Source organism: Rhagoletis pomonella, unplaced genomic scaffold (genome assembly GCF_013731165.1).
Source record: "Rhagoletis pomonella isolate Grant_MI unplaced genomic scaffold, Rhpom_1.0 Rhpom_scaffold_03648, whole genome shotgun sequence".
Taxonomy (NCBI): domain Eukaryota; kingdom Metazoa; phylum Arthropoda; class Insecta; order Diptera; family Tephritidae; genus Rhagoletis; species Rhagoletis pomonella.
Genome location: NW_023462199.1, coordinates 1 through 20,324, shown reverse-complemented (window position 1 = coordinate 20,324; position 20,324 = coordinate 1). Strand labels below are relative to the sequence as shown.

General features: G+C 36.5%; 4 protein-coding genes across 9 annotated transcripts; 2 read left to right on the top strand and 2 right to left on the bottom strand.

Annotated features, from left to right (window-relative positions):
- Positions 1-982: 982 nt before the first annotated feature.
- On the top strand, positions 983-5,640 carry LOC118754293 (dual specificity protein phosphatase MPK-4-like). Its single transcript, XM_036489173.1, has 5 exons — positions 983-1,596; positions 1,664-1,795; positions 3,290-3,389; positions 3,483-3,718; positions 3,787-5,640. Exons 1-5 carry the CDS (start codon positions 1,386-1,388, stop codon positions 4,344-4,346), a joined length of 1,239 nt encoding a protein of 412 aa, XP_036345066.1. The 5' UTR covers positions 983-1,385; the 3' UTR covers positions 4,347-5,640.
- Positions 5,641-7,958: 2,318 nt separating this feature from the next.
- LOC118754291 (luc7-like protein 3) lies at positions 7,959-13,525 on the bottom strand. 6 transcript variants are annotated; one of them, XM_036489168.1, is made up of 6 exons: positions 13,169-13,525; positions 12,154-13,001; positions 11,995-12,098; positions 11,690-11,924; positions 9,725-10,580; positions 7,959-8,912 (listed from the first exon to the last, which is right to left on the bottom strand). In XM_036489168.1, the coding sequence occupies exons 1-4, from the start codon at positions 13,268-13,270 to the stop codon at positions 11,815-11,817; spliced, it is 1,164 nt and encodes a 387-aa protein (XP_036345061.1). In that variant the 5' UTR covers positions 13,271-13,525; the 3' UTR covers positions 7,959-8,912; positions 9,725-10,580; positions 11,690-11,814. The 6 variants fall into 6 exon arrangements, with proteins under 6 accessions (XP_036345061.1, XP_036345064.1, XP_036345063.1 ...); XM_036489171.1 differs by lacking the exon at positions 9,725-10,580 and having other exon boundaries at positions 11,690-11,701; positions 11,775-11,924; XM_036489169.1 differs by lacking the exon at positions 7,959-8,912 and having other exon boundaries at positions 9,898-10,031; positions 10,154-10,580.
- Positions 13,526-15,830: 2,305 nt separating this feature from the next.
- LOC118754290 (pyridoxal phosphate phosphatase PHOSPHO2-like) lies at positions 15,831-16,710 on the top strand. Its single transcript, XM_036489166.1, has one exon. The coding sequence runs from the start codon at positions 15,855-15,857 to the stop codon at positions 16,608-16,610; it is 756 nt and encodes a 251-aa protein (XP_036345059.1). The 5' UTR covers positions 15,831-15,854; the 3' UTR covers positions 16,611-16,710.
- A 116-nt stretch (positions 16,711-16,826) lies between these two features.
- LOC118754289 (supporter of activation of yellow protein-like) lies at positions 16,827-20,318 on the bottom strand. The gene is made up of 4 exons (XM_036489165.1): positions 20,147-20,318; positions 19,921-20,083; positions 19,664-19,852; positions 16,827-19,599 (listed from the first exon to the last, which is right to left on the bottom strand). The coding sequence occupies exons 1-4, from the start codon at positions 20,273-20,275 to the stop codon at positions 19,112-19,114; spliced, it is 969 nt and encodes a 322-aa protein (XP_036345058.1). The 5' UTR covers positions 20,276-20,318; the 3' UTR covers positions 16,827-19,111.
- Between the last annotated feature and the right edge of the window lie 6 nt (positions 20,319-20,324).

The following is a 20,324-nucleotide window of genomic DNA, read 5'->3' as shown; positions in this document are numbered from 1 at the left end:
TGGCAATTTAAAACGTTAATTAATTCGATTTGAAAAGGCTTTTTGGTCAATTAATTCAAACAGAAAATGAAAATTAAAGAAAACAAGAGTGAGAGCGCAAAGTTACAAAATTTGGTAGCGTAGTATTTTCGTACTTGGTTCGAAAAAAGGAACAGAAAATCGGTCGCAATAGGTTCATTCCTTATCTTTTTGGACTAAAATCTGAAAAGTGTCAAAATGCCAGAGCGTAAGCAAAATGCGCTCACTAAAAGAGAGTAACAGGAAAAGTAAAGGAACGCAAAAAACCAAATTTTTAGTCCAAAGAATGGCAACAACAAAACTAACGTCAAATAAGAACAGAAATGTATGTACAAAACACATTCACACAAGCACCAGCACAATAAACACTTGCTATATCAATTATCTTTTGCCTCCTTCCAATTTCAATTCATTTGTTTTACTTTTTAGATTATTCTCACTTTTTGCGTATTCTTTAATTTCCGTTAATTTAAATTCAGTTGAGTTTGACACTTTTCAGGATTTTGCCAGAAAAAATTCTTCTGACTAAATCTGACTACTTCGGACTGATGAGAGTCGCTCTCACTGACTGTTGCTCTCTCATTTTTGCTGTCATTTCCGAGTTAAGGAACGCTTTTTGGACTAAATCTGACTACTTCGGACTTTTTCTGACTATTTCTGGGAGATAAGGAACGCGCATAATATTAAACAAGTAATTTTGAAGCAAAAAGCCAAAACACAACCGACTTCAATTATCATATAAACCATGTACCAATGATCCAATGACGTGGTCCAAAGTTATGCGGTAACATACATACATAAAAAAAATATTCCGACGAATTGATAACCTCCTCCTTTTTTGGAAGTCGGTTAAAAGTAAAGTTGTTGTTGTAACAGCATACAAAATTCCCCAGTTTTTTGGGGCCTGTCCTTGGCCAGATATAAATTTGGACTCTTCCGGTAATATGCGATTTGTATCACTGTAGATTAAACTGCTTGCATATTTGTGTGCAATAGTTGGCGCTATTTAAAAACAAAGCTGCAACCCTCTTTATGGCATGTTTTCCTCGAAAGTCAAAATCAGCTGTTTTCATTTGGCACGCGAAAGGTAAACAAAAACAATTGGCGGTGGGCAAAAACACCACCACTGCTGTTTTGCGCGGTCGTGCGCACAACGCATCGCCATGTATTGTAGACGTTTCTTTGCACAAGATATTTGTGTTTTATATGGCTAACAAAAAGTGCACATAGCCATATGTCACTGTAGTCAAAAATAAAGAGCAGACTGCATAGCACAGTCCCAGCACGCGGTCAGTGAAGAGCACAACCATTCCATAAACAGTGCAATAGCATTTAGCAAGATTTAGGAATAGTAACAAATTGGCAAGATGCAAGTGGAGCGCAGCACACAACAAACGAACACAACACCCGCAGCTGGCGCAACAGTTGCCCTAGATGGGGCCGCAAAGTGTGCATCAAATGCAAATGGTAAAAGTCAACAGCAGCATCGGCGTTTGCAAAACGTTGGTACACTGCAGCGCGAGGACTTCGATGGCGGACCGGTTAGCGTGAACGAAATCGAATCGGGGCTCTACTTGGGTAAGCTTTTGGGAGGACTTCAATGACACTGCACAACTTATCCTTCATTTTCACCTGCTATACATAGGTAACTTAACCGCAGCGACCCACATGGAAACATTGAAGAACTTCAACATAACACACATACTGACGCTAGACTCAGTGCCGTTGCCGCAACACATAACACAAGCAAGCTTTCTTACAACCAAATACGTGCACAGTAAGCTAAATTTTGCGTGTTCTAACTGCAAAACGATTTATAATATATGACAACTCTCTGCAAGAGGAACATACCTAACTCCTAGCGTACTTACAAAAGAAAAATATAAAATCAATAAAATTAATTAATTTTCGCCCTTGTGCTCAGTAAGTTACTTAGCACTGCTCTCAAAAGGTCAGCATATTTTCATTTATGCATTTTTTCCCATATTATAAAAATAGAACATATGTATTATTATGTCAAGAACAGCAGATTAAATACCATTTCTTTTCTGGCCTCACAATCATCCACAAGGTCCCTCTTGTGGAAAACATTATACGCAAAACCTTGACGAGACATTTTCAGCTGGCTAGGCTTCTGATGTACATACATAGTTTATCCTATATCACATAAACACTAATACGCATGAGGGCAGTCTACGCTAGCCAAACGCGCATTTTTTACGTATTGAGACGCACTTTTAACAGCAGCATATGTAATCCTAATAGGTCTCATGTAAGTTCCTCTGTACGCAGTTTACATATGTACACCATAACATCCGCTTTTTTCACACTATGCTACCTCCACCTCTTGTGTATGGCTTTCAATTACTGCTGTAGCCATAAAATTTGGCTTGTGTAGGTTTTATTAAATTTTAATGTTTTTTTCTGCTGCCATACACCACCCACACCGCCGGCGGTCATTGACAAGGGTGAATAAGTGGCATCGCACGTCACATACCGTTCAAACCGCTGCCACACATATTCGAGGGGCCATTACATAGGCGCATCTTATGCATACATATGTACACCCACATGTGTATGTGCATATGTACCTCCAACTGCCACTCATATCAGCTGGCTGGTTGGTTGCTTAATGTGGAACCTTTGCCACCCATTGCCTTGGGCTTGCTTTGACGTTGACGGATGTGGATTTGTTTATTATTATGCTATTATTTGAATAAACGCATAGTAGCGACAGGCTCGAAATATTTTATTGGCAGCGCGGCTACACATCGGCGCAGTGCTTATATTAGCCATCAGTATCGGACGTAAGGCGGGTGGACCAGCAAAGACCTCTAGAATTGCCATATTTCACACATGATGAAAATAAACAAGTACTGACATCTATAAACAGTGAATGTACTGATATGTGGCGTGCAATGGAACGGGAAAAATCTATTCAATATTTTTGTAATGCGATGTGGGCGGATGACAGAATTGTTTACATGAAATATGTTAAGGTCCGTAGCGCTGTTACGTAGATGTTACGCAAACAAGAGTTTAGGGCCGACCTCTGCTGCTCCTGATGTAACTTCCCCTCTCAGTGATAGGAATTATTATTTTCTATTTCTTTAATCCTTTCAAAATACTTACGACATCCCATAAGTGTGCTTTGGCCCAAATTATGCCTTGAGAGCTTGATTCAATCTTTATTATACATACGTATATGTTAATGCATATGCATTTCAGATTCTATTAAGACTCAAAAACTTCCTTTGAATCTCATTTCCAGTTGCCGACATGCCCAAGGAGGATATCTTGCATCATCTAGATACTTGTACGGACTTCATAAGAGAGGCTTTGGCTCAAAATGGGAATGTGCTCGTACACTGGTTAGTACGCTCCCCTGCACTACCAACTCAAACCAATTAAATACGAAATTATTTCTACCTTTAATATTTTTCTGAACTTTCCTTCCTTTTCAGTTATTTCGGCGTCAGTCGCAGTTCCGCAGCAGTCATAGCTTTCATTATGAAACAACACGATGTAGAGTATCAAGCTGCTTTTGATTTGGTACGCTCGAAACGTCGCTTCGTGCAGCCTAATCCGGGTTTCGTGTCGCAGCTGAAGCTCTATCGCCGCATGGGCTGCAAAATCGACGCACAATATCAGCGTTACAAACTCTATCGTCTACGTTTGGCTGGTGAACAAGTTCGTAAAGGTATGATGTTAAAAATTAGTTTTGCTACAGCGACAAAGTTATTTACTTTGCTTCTTATTTGTCATTAGCCAAAATATTGCCACAATCCTTCAATAGTCTGATTAAGTCGGATCCGGCCGTCACGCAAGAGAATCCAGAACCCATTGTCTATCGTTGTCGCAAATGCCGGCGCGTCTTGGCTTCCAAATCACATGTGCTACTCCACAATAATAAATCGCTTGCTGCGTCAGCTACCGCAAACAATGGGCTGCCACCAACGTCAAGCAATGCCAACGCCAACACAGATGCACAGCAAGCGCCTCGGTTGCTCGAACAGATCGCCGCTCAAATACGCAAGGCTTCACTGAACTCACCCACCGGCGCTGGTGCTGCCGATGCTGCCAAGGAGCAGCAGCCGGCCGTTTGTCGCGATATAGTGTTTGTGGAACCGATCTCCTGGATGCGTAACATCTCACACAACACACAAGGCCGCTTGCACTGTCCGAAATGCGAGCAGAAGGTGGGTAATTTCAGCTGGATCAACGGCTGTCAGTGCCCATGCGGCGAGGAAGTATCGCCGGCCTTCTATTTGATACCATCGCGCGTGGAACTATCCAAAGCCGTGCAGAACGTACAAACCACACTTTAGATTAGTTACCGAGTAGGTAGACTGCCCCACTGGTAAAATGTTGAGCATTTATTCTCAAAAGTATTACTAATTGGATATATAAAATATTAAAAAATAAACTAAACATGAAATCAAAGTTTACAATCTTAATGTGAAATAAAAATGCTTCCATTGTATGTAAACCGAGACTCAAATTAAATAAGATACTTGTTCTTAATAAATCACATCTCTTAGCTAATATATCAAAATTTTGCAATTCGCTTAGGTACATAAAAAATATATTTAAAAAAATGTTCAATGTTTGTAGCGGCTTTTTCAAGATTAAAAGAACAAGGAAGTAACGTAAAAGAACTTAACTTAAAACGTTAAAGAATATGGGTTTCAGAAGAGCCAAGTGATTTTCAGAAAAGTTTAATATGCAAAAATTGTCTGTGTTTTCAAAAGAAAATACAAAATATAGTCTGAGTTTTCAAAAACTTAAAAAAAAATTAAGCATGTTTACAACAGAATAACCATGGCATAATTTCGAAAGAGGACATAATGCGGACCATTTTCCCTGAAAGGTTAAGGTTACGGTGTATTTGTACTGCGACAACAGTAGTTTAAAGAGTTAGGGCTTAGATGTTTAAGGAAAAGCTTTTTTATTTTAAAAATATATGTATGAAATATACTTGCACTTTAACCCAGCAACATCCCACATAACCTTTTCTTCAAAGAGTACAAATACTAAGTACAATATTTCATACGATGTCCTCAGGAAAAATAATCCTTATCAAAATATAAGGGCGGTTTGTAAACAGCACAATTCTCGCGGTCCCTTCAATTACACACGAAAGAATACATTCCAAAAAAAATGCAAAGCATCAGTCTATTTTATTTCTAAATCTCTGTAGATTGCAATGCCAAATGTGCTTAGCTACGGTTAGATGCTAGTTTTCAACTAGGTTGCGCAATCTTCTGGTTCGGTTTAGAAATAAGAGACTGATGCTTTGTATTTTGGCGTTTTGGAATGCACCCAAATTATGAAAAACAACTTCACAAATTTCCCTCATGCGATTTATTTAATTTTATATATTATCTACATGTACGATATTACTTTCATGATAGGCCAAAAGGTGCTATTTGCTTTCCTCATATTTGCTTAAACACGAGATCTGCGGATATTTTGTTGTTCGCTCACTACCTCTAATTTTTGATAATCTCGTCGAGATTTTGCTCGCGTTTGAGTGCACACAAATCCAAACTCAGAAGTGCTGGAATATAACTTTGTTAAGCGGAAATGGTCGGTATGATGCCCTCTTTCAAAATTATACCACTCTTATTCTATTGAAAAAAAAAAACAAATGGAATGATTGTCTTATTGAGAAAAAAACACCGCTTTAAGGTGGCCAAAAACAGATGCGATAACTATAAAAAGCAAAATCCCGTAAACTGGCGCGATACAATACACTGTGGTGCTTCATCTTCGTTATGTTAATATGGGGTAATAATTGACGAGTTAAATTATTCATTTAATTTCAGAATTGAATAATGAACAAGCCACTCTATCGCTCGATCAATCGTGCTTACTAGAATACAATTTTTTAACGCATCGTATCGTTCTGATATGTACATCTGTACATCCCATATACCGTATTGATTGCATATCTTAAATATTTGTTTCGCACCGATAGTATCGCATCTGTTTGAGGCTACCTTGAATGAGATATGAAAAATGTATATCTCACATTTGCTGCAAGTGCCATAACAAAAAAAAAAAAATTGTTAGTATGTAGAAATAACCGCTACCTGCTCTGTGTAAAAATTTCATAGCTGTACCGACTACCAGTAACTCACTAGAACAACATATGTATATTAGGGTGGCCATGGAATTTTTTTTTTTTTTTGAAATTTGAAAACCCCCTAGTTTTTATCCTTTTTATGAGAAATATTATTGCATTTTTTTTTTTTCAAAATCGTTTAGAGCTGCCCTTTTGGTACATAAAATCGCTCTTTAGCAAAAAAATTGGTTTTTTTAAAAAAATTTTGGAAAATGGGTGTGGCACTGCCCACTTATATATGTGTACTCAAAAACTACTTCACCAATCTCGACTAAATTTGTTGAAATTTTTTTGCTAAAGAGCGATTTTATGTATCAAGTTTGAATAAATATTGATGAATTTCTTAGCCACACTGCTCAAAAATCGGAAATCTGGTTAATACACACATATAAATACAAGGCTGTATTTAAAAAGAGTTGTCAAACTTCGACAATTTTTATGCGATTGAAAAATAAATTTAATTTTAGATAGTACTACATATTTTTAAATTGTGGAATTTAGCCATGGTAAAAACTAAAAATAAGAAAAAATGTGCTTTTTTTTTTGCCCGATGAAAACTCCCAACAATCCAAGTCTGACAATAGATTATTATACATCATTTTAAAGGCCTATAAATCCACTTCTCACAACATGCTCGATCTTTAAAATTTAATGAAAAAAGGTCATTCAAAGACTGATATATCTACAAAACCTAAAATGACAAGTCGCGACCTTTAAATGATTTTTAAAAAATCTATAAAAATAGGAAATAGTATTTCTCATAAAAAGGAAGAAAATTAGGGGGTAGGGTCTTGAAATTAAAAAAAAAACTTTTCGATGTGCACCCTAATGTATGTATATACATACTATATCGCACGTTTAATAATATAGAGATGTAATTCAATATTTACGTTTTTTGAGATTTCATCAGACAATTAAGAAGCTTGATAAGGAGAATATGGGGCTATTCGAGTTGCAATTAATGCGGCAATGTTACTTTTTATGGAAAAGAATCACGCTACACCCGAAAATTTGGGCGACTCTGCCTACATCAGTTCCACATCATTGGCCAAGTCAAAATCAACATACAATTTTTTACTGCGCAATTTCTGTAGCATTGCAGAAGATTTTCAGTTGAGCATCAGCATCATATTATCAAGAAAGCAACAAGGCTGCAGTATTGCGGTAATTATTACGTATAAAAACTGGATTTAGCAACTTTTCACTCTAAGCTAGCGATATGTAAACAGCTGTTTTTCTCGAGTTTTTGATTATGGCACTAGTGCAGCAAATGTGCTATATGATTTCTGAGAGAAAAACTGTTTATATACATAATTAACCCGTTTTGTAACAATAAAAAAAAAACGTTAAATGTATGTATGTATGTCAAGTAAGTAAACTAATCGTTAAGTCACGCATATATAAAAATTAAATCATTTCTATGTACGTGACTAGTCATTGAGAATCTTTGAAATAAATAAAAAATAAAACAAAAAAATAATAAAATAATAAAAAAAAATTCGATTTCAATAAATTAGAGTTTTCATGCAACTTCTGGCGTTTTTACTTAATTTATGGTCGCCGAATTGTCCGACAATAGATAAACATACTCACCCGTAATTTTTACTAGGTTATGAACTTTTTAAATTTAAATTCAATTCAAGTGCAATTCAGCTAAATGCACTTATTGTTGTGATTGTGAGAGCATAAAAATTCAACAAAACAATTTTGGTGGAAATGTTTCTGAAGTCACAGCACTCAGCCGGATATAAATTCATTTCTTGCAACTCACATACATATATGAAAATGAAGCGAAATAATACAATATTCGCCATGTTTTTGCTTCGAATTCGCATATTTTATTGAAAATTTTCGTAACCAGCTGTATTTGATAAATTACTCCGCTACTTTAATTAATACCTACGAAGCCGGGTAATTCTTTTTTGCTTTTGCCTGCGCAGGTTTTTTTTTTTTTAATAAGTAAACGGTCATTTTGTACAACGAGAAAAGCGCCTACATGTGTAATATTTTGTTACAAGTTGTTTAGCTTTTTAACTTTTTTGTAATTTTTCATATAAAAATCGCGCAATATGCTGATTTGATTTGCCTCTAATAAGTACTTTAAATTATGAATTGAAAACTTAAATTTCAAAATGAGAAACAACACCAGTTCAATCAGTAACAATACATGTTCATAATAATTCATTTCGCTTTAAAAATATTCAAATATTGTTTTTTAACGTAAAAATCGCGCTTAATTGCAAAAAAGTTAAAAAGTTACAATAATTAGAAAAATAATGAAGTAGATAAATTAGTTGGCAGCGATTTACCGTTTGCCAATTTGTTTGCTTTTCTTTTTCGTTTATAAAATTACGCATTAGAAAACTCAAGCATAAACTCAATAGTTAAAAATTCACCTCTTTTTTGGCTATATCGCGGCCTAACGTGCATGCTGCCGGCTCGGCCCAAGCGCCTTTGGTTGTTCACGTGTACGGTGTTGCTGACGGCTGTTGTCGTTGGGGATTATAAGTACTTGGCTGTTGTTTCTGTTATTTATTATTAGGGCAAATAATTGCTCGTCTGCTGTGCACAGCTGTTTGTGTTTGAAAAAAAATGTTGATTTTTGGAAGGTGTCTGTTACCTGCAATAAGTTCACTCTTTGTTGATGACTGGCTCAGCGGTTGAAGTCACGCGGACTACAGGAACAAAGGAAGCAGTTGGTGATTGTTTTTAGAGGGCGTTGTGATTATAGTTCCATTTTGATGCACTGTCTTTTCGCAGGTGATTTCTGTAAAAGTGCACAAGTATTGTGAAAGTTTTTGCGAATACTTCGATTTATTAGCTGCTAAAAACAAAATACCATCACATAATAATAAGCTTTCTTTTATAGCTTGAATTAGGGAGAGTAAAGATAAAATTGTTTGCTTAAAGGAATTATGAGGTTGGGAATAATGCGCTGTGCCAGCGTTGGCCACGAAAGTTTTTTTTTTTTTTAAACGAACGGAAGCTGAATTTCAAAATGCCTCTAACATGTTTATTCTGCGCGTTACCCATAATTTTGTAACCGGAAAAATTTTATTACCAAAAAATGTTGGCACACTTGTAACCATAATATTAATTACGTTGTCAATATAAACAGCAATTCAGCTATGAAAGGGTTTAAAAATTTACAGCAACTTTATTTACCGGTTACCAAAATTTTTATTATCAGCGCAGAATAGACCTGTAAAAGATGCTTTGTGGCGCTCAAAAGTATGCAATACACACAGGCAGAGTTTGTTACTAACAACGAAAAAATTTTAGATGAGAATTTCGGTTTTAACAAAATATTTGTTATTCATTTAATTTTCGCTCAACAAATTTTATTAAAAATACTTTCGTGGCGCATTTAAACAAGTATTTTTTTTGTGCCGAAAAAGGTTGATAAAGTTTTTTTAAGTAATTTTAGTCTAGAATTCATATTTTTATGTTTTCGTAAATGGCAACGTTTTCGTATATGGAAAAGAATAAGAATATTTCACATAATTGAATAACTTACTGACTATTTAAAAATTATACGAGAAAACAACACAAGTTAGCCGTATCATAAATTATTGTTACCTTTGTAAAGCGGGTATGAAAAAATTGAGTTTTCCACTAAATCACACATCAACTTCAATCCCTTTACTTCCACCACATTACTTTTTTAACTTCCCAACACACAAAATCTTTTTTTCCTACTAAATAAGAATGAAGACGCAATTTGCAAAATTCAGTTTTTGTTTAAACAATTACCTCGATGTGGGTGAATGTGTGCGTAGTTTATTGAGCGTATTGTACGAAGTAACGAACTGGCGTACGAACGAATGCGTACGCGGGTCACTTAAATTCTACAAACGTTATTGGTATGGTAATCTTCAAATGTTGACTTCCAGAACATACAGTACGAAAAATACGAGTATTAATTTGCTTCTTTTGATTTGGTTTTGTCATTTAGTTAAGTGTTATGTTTTTTTTATGCTACATGTTTGAAAAAAATCCAAAAAGTACCTTGTAATCGAGTTTGTTCGGAGGGGACTGGTCTTGTAGTCGCTACTAAACTGGGTTCGGGCGGACATTCAGTCGCTCGTGTATATATGTATGCGATCGACTATAGTCACTTATCATCGCTTTGTAAGTGAATTTACGCTATGAAAAGTTAAACAAAGAACTCAAAAATTAAAACCAACTACCTTGCAATAACATAATTTTTAATCTATTAGTTTTTTTTTTTAATTTTGCTTCAAATGTACCTCGAAATGACGCAGCCAACTTAACGGATTTTATACTCTGACAATGACGCAACCTACGGCAATTAATGGTGGCATTTTGTGACAATTAAAGCCAGCTGAGAGTGGAGTCGCATAGGTAGAGCATGCGCTGACACGGCGTTGCAGTTACGCTGCAACGACTTCAATGTGCATGAATGTCTCTCCGCCTAACAATTAAAAGTTAATTTAATTTTTTTTTCCAATTCTACATACATTAATAATGTTGCATTAAAATAAAAATAACTAGGGAAATATGTTTGCTACACCGAATTTAAACTTTCGGGGAATTTTAAATATTTAATTTAATTTAGTAGTCCACTTACGTGCAAACAGCGTTATAAAAATAATAGTAAGCCATAAATTAATAAAAAAAAACGTCTACAACAACAAGTAACACCCAACTTGTATATTTCTTTTTATTATCTGAATATTTGGATAAATAACAGCCTAAATTAAAAAAAAAACGCAGTGCGGTAGTTTTTGCAAATTTTATATATAAAAATTGAATATAGCGAGTTTTGAAACAGTAACTTTTACATAGCGAGCTTTTTTTTAGCTTTTCGCGTTCTCTCTTCCATGAAGGTTGGTCTGCTTCTTTTTTAAGACGTCTTGCACTAGGCACCGAAACTACCACGTTTTCCTGCAGTTTTCTAAGTTCATCAGAAGATGGAGACTTGAAATTGTACAATACATACATATGTAAGTATTATAGCGACTTTTGCAAGAGTAATTAACATTTGATGCTATTTTTTCAGAATATAGAAAGATTTTGCACTGAATTGTTTGTGAACATGAAACATTTTAAATACTGGTACGTTACCCACCAAAAACTAAAAATCGAAACAAATTTACATAGCGCACTTTGCAAGTGGACTACTCAATTGTACAGTTTTTTTTTATTGAAATTTGCGGAAAGCCCAAAAAGCATGCAGGTTTCTATTTTTCTACAGTGAATCCTATGTTGACACTGCGACTAATCTGCTATATGCACCGTTTACCAGCTAAACTAATTAACTCATTCGATATGCGTTTGACCAACCACTTCAGGCGCTCACGTTTTATGAATATTGTGACGTTCAACCTATTCTAGACAAAACACAAATCATTCGTAATGTTAGATGAAAGAGGGCTTCGCTTATTGAGCACCCAAAACTAATTACACCCCCAAATAATGTAGCACGCGTTTTCTTTTTTAAATGTACGCATTGATATGAAAAATATACTTGTATATATAAATTCTAAATAGAAATACTGTTAAAATGTTAATTGTACTCACCTTGTTCTACGACTTGAGAGTATTCTTTTATTAGATTAGGCTAGATTTTTAAGTTTATATAGTTTGCTTTTTTTTTTTGGAGTACCTCAATCCGCCACGTACGAACTTGTGTTGTTGGTGTGTAATTAGTAGCGGCTGTGACTACGGCTCCGGCTGCGGCTATAACGATCCCGGCTGCTGCGTCGATGACTGCTGCGCGAATGTGAACGTCTGCGATGCGATGATTTATGATGATCTATATCCAAAATTAAAATATGTTAAACAGTTGATGGAGAATCTGTCATATTTCCAATTATGCGACTTACGACGGTGTCGGTCGGCCGAGTGTCGGCTACTGTGATCACGTGAACGTTCACGATTATCACGCTCACGTTCGCGGTCGCGGTCACGATGATCGTGATGCTCGCTGCTGTTAAAAAACATATGAAAATGGTAATTTCAACTGAATACATAACCATACATACCGCCTGCGATCATTATGATTACCAAAAGCGTTTCGCTGTACACTGCGTTGTTCACGTTCTTCGCGCCTCTTGCGCTCCTCCTCTTCACGATCATTTTGCCTACGCTCGTGTATTTCTTCTACGGCCTTGCGTAAGCGGGAGTAGCCTAGATGTTGTTTTCCCATGAGATGGTCTTCGATGCGTTGTTGCGCATCACCAACAATCAGAAAAGCTCCACAAATCTCACAAACTTCCATTTGCTTTTCAGGTAGAGTGCCCAAATCTTGCATCCACGGTAGTATTTTCTTTTCACTTCCACTGGTGCTAGCACCCTCTTCATTTTTCGGTGATTTTTCACCCTCTATGCTTTGCGGTGGGGAGTTTGTAATAGAATCTTTCATTGCGCCATTTGTCTGCTGATGCAACTGCTGATGTTGCTCGTGTTGCGCCATTAGTGCGTCCTTCTCGTCTTTCAATTGCTCGCACAGAGCCATTAGGTCCTTGGCCTGATCAACATCCCCACGAATACCAGCTTCTTCTGCTTCGGATAGCAACTTTTTTATGCGTGCGTTCATATTATTTAACTGTTCCTCGTACTTGGAAAGCGGTATGGTGGGTATGGGCTGATCGCGTTGCATGAGCTGGAGTCGTTGTTTGCCTTTTTGTATTTTTCGATCAACATCATTTAACATGTTGTTGCAAAATCGCAAGAACTCATCTTCGTAAGAACGCTTACGAGGAGATGGGCGTGCTTCTTCGTACAACCTTTTTGCCTCGTCATCATGGATTTGTGTGCACGGCCCCAAGTCCGCGCGAGTGTTTATGAAAAGGTCATGTGGGCAAAATTTTACAACATAGTATTGGCAAAACTGCAAAGAACCCATAGGAAACAAGATGAATTATTTCAATGTTACTTGTAGTTACATGCTTCATAGCCTGCGCTTGGTTATCGTTGCGCATGCATGTGCTATCGATTTTGCACCAACCAACGCCGTCTGCCTATATTTTTATAAACGATTTTAGTCCTCATACTTACATCAGGATCATCCCAACTAATTTTACGTGGCGCCTCCGATGGATGTAAATTTCGATTACGGCCCATGAGCTCGTCCAACATTTGACGGGCAGCGTCCACCATGGTTCAATTATATTTTATGTACCTAGCTGACAAAACTAAACCAATGCCGCAAATGCGAGAATGGAATAGGCGGCTTTTGTTGATAAAGTTATTAAGAAACTTTGCTATACACTTTTTGCGTTTTTTTTGGGTAATTCTAATGTAAAACTCCTTTAAAACAGCAGTTTTCTTACTTAAAATGTTTCAGCAGAACTACTATAAATGGCAGCCGAATTTTACAAACACGATGACAGATCGGGAATTAGGGATGCTTCGATACAAGTAAATACGAGAACGTACTCGATACTTTTGCTTCGATACCAACTACTTTTTTTACTCGAATCATTGTTTCGATACCTACTCGGTATCGAAAGATAAGTACTTGTATCGAATCAATTTGAGCAAGTGCCATTTCTTGTTGGGCATATTTTTCTATGGAAAATATTTGCATCGTTTTTATGACAAATAATTGTTTTAAGCAATGGCACCGCCAAAATCTAAAGTGTGGATGTATTTTTACAAAGTTAGTGATACCACAGCAAAATTAAAGCAATGCTTTGTAGCAGTAACGTTTTGTGGGAGCCTTTCAAACGTTAAAATTTTTTTCTAAGTAATCGTATTACTTCTAGTGTTACTAATGAACATATATACATATCGATACCTCAACTGAAAATATATTGAAAATATTTGAGATAGGGTGGTTTTCAACCGAATTCTTAAATAGGGTGTTCTGGAAAGGTTTTCTGAGATAAGGCATTTTTCAATCAAATTCTTAAATAGGGCGCTCAGGTGTCGCTAAAGGTATGTCACAGATAACGCCTGGATATTACTTTCGCTTTGTTGCATCTAAAAGGATGAAAAATTATAGATATAAGTAGGTATCGATACATTCGGTTCACTCATATAAGTAGTATCGAAATAGGGATTTCAGTAAACTCATTTGAATAGGTATCGATACTTTGTGGTATCGGAACGTCCCTATCGGGAATGTGAAGTAGCATCATTGCCAACCTCGAAAAAAGAATAAGCACAGAGTTCCTTAAATAATTAAAAAAACACGGTTTTAAGGCTTCCTCCTCACCTACACTGGAAATATTTATACCTATTTATAAGGAAATTTGACTCAAGAAAATTTCTTAGCCATTTATTGTACCTCATTTCATATGGAGTTTTTGCTTTTCTTGAGAGCTGCATACAGGCCTTAAAAGTGCGCACTACCATGGCAATGGCAAACCTCCGAGTGTATTGCTGCCATGAAAAACAGCCTTTTATAAAAAGACAATCGCCATTCCCCCTTTTGCAATACGGGAAAATATTATATCTATGTATATATATACATGTTTTTTTTTAATTGTTTATTTTCTGCAAATTTTTATAAAAATATGGTTAGTTCTACAACAAAAACCCAAAAAATCAGGGTTCCGAAGGGAGTGGAAAATTTAAGAAAATTCCGCAAATTATTGAAATATTGTACTTTTTCATTACTCATTAAAAAAAAAATTGGTATGCAGTTTTTTAGCCCATTAAATTTTAGTACAAAAAAGTTCAAGTCTGAGGTAGCTCGGACTTACATAATTTTTTGTTGGCTTGTTTTCGGCGGAACATTATATTATATTAAGGAAATGAGCGACACCTTCAAAAAAAAATTGCCAATAATCAATGGTAAGTCTTAGCTACCTAAGATTTACATTTTATCGTACTAAAATTTAATGGGCTAGAAACCGCATACCAAACTTTTTTCTTCTTTTTTAAAACTGCAATATTTTAATGATATTTTGCAGAATTGTCTTTAATTTTACACAGGGATTGAAACTCTGATTTTTATGGTTTTCGTTGTAGAATTAACCATTAGGGCAATTCTTAATACTCCCGGGGAATTTGTCCTCCGGAAATTTGTTTCTCCCGAGAAAGAAATCTTCCAATAAATAACTTCCAAGGAGTAGCATTTTCGCCGAAAACTTGGGAGGAAGAAATTCGAACTTCGAAAAAACTGTTTGACACTTTTTGGAGAGGAGAGCTCAACTCTGCCATTTAATATACAAAATCCTCAGGTAATGTTTATTCATGATAGGAGGAAAGGGAAAAGAGAGAAAACTCCCAGGGAGTTTCTGTTCATAATCGGCCTGCATGTATACGCGCATAGTACACAAAATTTGACCTATCCTACCGTGCATACCTAGTTTTAGTAAAAGAGAAATCTAAAATAACATTATCTGGAAACCATGCTGTTCAAAAAACTAGCTTGTGTTTAAACACTCCCTTTTATTCTTGCTACCTCATTTTTAACCAACTTCCAAAAAAAAAGGAGAACGTTATCAATTCGAAATTTTTTTCCAATTTCTATAGTCCTTTTTTTAAAAGGAAGGTGTTCCCATACTAATTTGGTTTAGATCCGATCATTGGATCATAAAGAAAGTAACGGTACTCTTAAATTTGTATATGAGAATTGAAGTCGGTTTTTTTTTTTGCTTAAAATTACTTGTTTCTTAATGCAAATTCGATTTTTCGGCTAATCACAATAAAAGGTAAATAAATGAAATTATTTTCCCACTAAAATTTTAATTGTAACATAAGAAATAATAATATTTCAAAAAAGAATAACCAAATGGCTTTTGGTCCACCTACACGCCGATTACTGGTATTGGATTTCGACGAGACACTGACCTCGCTAGACACAACCTATCTTCTCCGCGATTTACTGCCTACATATCGACGCCCCAAGGAGGATAATTTCACCAAAGTTGGCTGGATCGACTACACGAATACATTGCTCAATAAATTACGCTCCATGGGATTCTCTGTGGGCGAACTACGCCGCCTGATTGCGACCATACCGCCCGTTCCAAGTATCGTGGAATTTGTACAGCATCTTCATGACTCGTGTGATCCCAAATATGACATCATCATCATAAGCGATGCCAATTCTATCTTCATTAAAGACTGGTTGGCCAATCATCAGCTAACGAAATGTATAAAAGCAATTTTCACGAATCCTGCTTACGTTGTCTCCAGCGATGGGCTGCATGTACGACCATACCATGTCACTAAATGTCCACTGAGCCCACCCAATATGTGCAAGCGTACCATTTTGGAGCACTATATGACGAAGAGGCGTGAAATGGGTGTAAATTACGAACGAGTCATTTTCATTGCGGACGGCGAGCACGATTACTGTCCTACGTTGGACATGCGTTCGGATGACATCGTATGCGTGCGCAAGGGAAAAAACCTGGAGAAGAGAATGCGCTGTTACCGCAAAAAGTGCAAAGTAAGACCGCTTTTATTGTTGTGGAGTACGGGACACGAATTGCTGTCTCTGTTGGAGTCAGCGTTGGGCTGTGTGGCTATTTCATGCATTTAGGATGCTAATCAAGATTTTTTGCTTGATTGAGAAATAGTTACTTAAAAAAAATTATGTGAAAATTTTAACAATATCAATCATTATTATAATGAAGATCAATACTGACTTTTTTTAATTTTTGCTTATACCAATTCCAACATTCATATTTTTGGCAAAATAAATTATGGTAGAAAAATAACTGCGTATTTTATTTTTATTATAATTATCGTCATATCATTAATATAGTATCATCATAGCATTTATTTGGGTAAATGAATTACTTTATTACAGTTAATTAATAATAAGAGCGCATGCCGCTGCCGATGGGCCACAACTACTGCGAGATGCGGGAGGGCGTGTAGAGTCGGGCAGTGCGCTTCTCTGTCATAGACTTATGTATTCGTTTGCTTCTTTATGCTTAGTTGGTATTTAAAAACTAATTTTTAAAAAATAATAAAGTATACAGGATCCATGAGAGAATCTAAATATATATATATATATATTTATATACATATACATATGTATATGTACGCGTTTTATTAATTTATTTACTATATTCTGCTTTGAAAACAAGCCTGAAACTGTGAAGTACTCCTAAATGTACATACCTGGTCGCAAACCTTATAATCGCAGACAAAAGTAGTGGCATTTCGAAAGTGCTTCAAGATAATGCGAAATCTTGAAATAATTAGATGCCCATATTTAGAAAACACTAAATGCTTAGCATGTAAATAAAGAGCGTGTCAGACGTGACAATGCAAGATATTTCGAAAACACTGTCAAATTGAGAAATTTACAAATTACAGTTGCATGAGCAGTCGCACCTTGCATGTAAAGTAGCTTTCGAAAGGAGTTTTTCATTGCCGAAAGGCGAGTCGCAGGAAAAATTTCTTAAACCTATTTTTGGATGTTCACATAGCGAATGAATTTCTGGAAGTCTTTCTCGGCACTGAAATGCAACCGTGAGCCGCTTTGCTAGTTATTTGCTATTTCTCTTTCTTAAACTTTACTTTCAATTTGAAGATTAGTTTATTATTTATAGCTAAATAATTAAATTCCGCAAAATAATTTTTTAAACGCATTTTTGTTATTTTATTTAAATTATCCGTTATTATTTCCCACAAACTCACGATCAGTGTTACAAGGTAACACTCGATTAGTTTGATAGCACTTGCAGCAGTCAGCAGAACTAAAAATTGCTAGTACAGCACGAGCAAGTTGAAATATATTTGCGAAATCGATTGGCGCACTTTGAGCTGCAGTCACACCTTGCAACATTAATTTCTGAAACTTATTTCCGCAGTGTCAGAAAGGTCGGAAATAAAATTTCTTTGTCTCAATTTAACAGTGAATTGCATGGAAAAGTTAGAAATATTGCCTCGTCTGACATGCTCTTAAGAAGCATTCAAAACATTGCAGCAGCAGGAAATTATGTCATTGGATAAAAAATTAGAAAAAATAAAGCATTTCATGAACATTAAAAAACTTAGTAACAATTTACAAATTATTCCAATTAGCTGCTCAAGAATACACGTAGTAAAAGCACTTTTCTCATGTTTTAAAAACCTTACTTGAGAAAATTACGGTAAAAAATAAGTTTACAATATGGTATTTGAAGCCAGTGAAGGCCTACTCGAATTCCATCTCCCGAAAAATGCCACTTCAGCGCTTTGAGCAGTTTTCGCTGATCAGCTCATGGTTGCTTTCTTCTTTTCTGTTTAAATTATTCTTGTCTATAAGTTTTTGCAACATCAAATAGTTTACAATGTTGTATACAAAGAGAACTTTACACATTATTTAGTTAAATATTTTTGATACATTTTGTTAGATTTTTATTTTAGCTTAAATTTTTTGCTTTTGATGCTTTACTTAAGACTTAAATCAACTCTTATGTGCATTATTTGACATTTTATATAGACATGATTGTGTTTGCATGCGGCAAATATTTTGTTATATTATTTTAGTTTTAAATTTCTCATTTTTATTATTGTAATTATGTACGGAAACATTTCCCTTCTTTTATATTATTTTTTCTTTGTTTGCACTATAATACATTGGATAAATTAACCCTTTAGGCCTAACATTTTACCGTAGGTGAATCGCGCGTATATTCCATAAATTGAGCTTATAATTAAATATTGTTTATTAAACGAAACTGAACATTTAACTTAATTTAAAAAAAAATTACAAATTATCTTTTGTTGATATTAAATGCTAAACTAAGTGTTAAGTTTTATGAAAAGGCGTCAAGTTTGTTGTAAACTATGCAATAATATGCTCTATGCGCATTAAAAACCGTATTTTTCCTTAAACTTTAATCAAAATGTAAATTTCTGCTTCGGACTTGCGAATGTTTTAGCAAAATTTGAAGTTGCATTCTCATCTCACACATCCAAAGCTCCTCGCTGTGATACAGTGCAGCTCACGCGTGCGCCAGCATATCACGCGACTTTTTCTTATTGCTGCTACTACATATTGGCGTTTAGGCTACTACGCTTGGGGCAGTAACGTATCACCCCCACTCAGGCAACAACGGGCGGCGGCGGCGGTGGCAGCGTGCCGGCAGCGCTGGTTTTGTTCATTGCAGATGCAGCAGAGGCAGCGCCTTTGCTGGCGGCTCCAACACTCGCATTTGCAGCTTCTGCGGCTGCGTTGGTCGTTGTTTGAGTTTGCGATAATGTTTTCGCTGGCTGCTTTTGTTGCGCCGTGGCGGGGGGTGATGGCAGATTAGAAGCAGCCGTCGCTGCTGTGCCGCTAACGCATGGGCTGGCTATTTGCACGCGCTTCGCACCTTTTGCGCGCCCGCATGGTACACACAACATGGAGCAATGCTCACGCAGTTTCGTGATGTGATCTATTCGATACTCGTTAATCCATTTGACCTTCTTGTGCTTGATCTGCTTGACCTTCTCGCCATTCGGCGATATCTGGGTTTGTTGTTGTGGCAAACCCTCTGGCTTTGTGGCGCCACAACGCATGCAAACACTGCAACGTTCACAACTCCAGCGACCTGTAAAAAAAAGTGAATGTTATTAATACAGTCATGAGGCGTTTTGAGATTTGCTGGGACTCACTATCTGTGACGGCTTTGATGCCCAGGCAGTAAATGTGAAAGCCCCGATCGCACTGCTCGCAGAACAGCATTTTGTTCTGATCCTTCTTTCCTCTACATTTGATGCAGCATTTGCAGTCAACACATTGCCAGTTGTAGTTGCGCACCCGCGCAACCATGCGATGCGGCATTTCAATGCAACTCGGATGCACTGCAAGGAAAGAGGGCATAAATTGTAAAATCAAAACATGAATACGAATTACAAAGCTGACGAATTACCTCTGCGCTGACATGTATAGCATCGTATAAAGACCTCGGGCAGGTTTTTCATATTGCGATTCTGCTCACGCTGGCAAACGCCGCAAATGGCATGCGCATCACCCTCCTCTTCAGATGATGAGGAAGTATCCTCGCTCGAGCTATCCGAGTCGGTATCTGAGCCCTGTAATGGGTCAAAGTTCACGCTCAATCAAATTCATGGTAATTTTTATTTTCTCTTTCTTACCGATTCGCTTTCACTTTCGCTCTCCGATGAAGACATTGCCGACTCAGTTGCACTGTCGTACTCTTCCTTAAGCGTTGCTCCCGGTGATTTCGCCTTCGGGGCAAAGCGTGCTCGCCCACTGCGACGCATAGTATTCAGTGTCTTTGTGTTGTCTTCACATTTGACCACGTCGGCATTC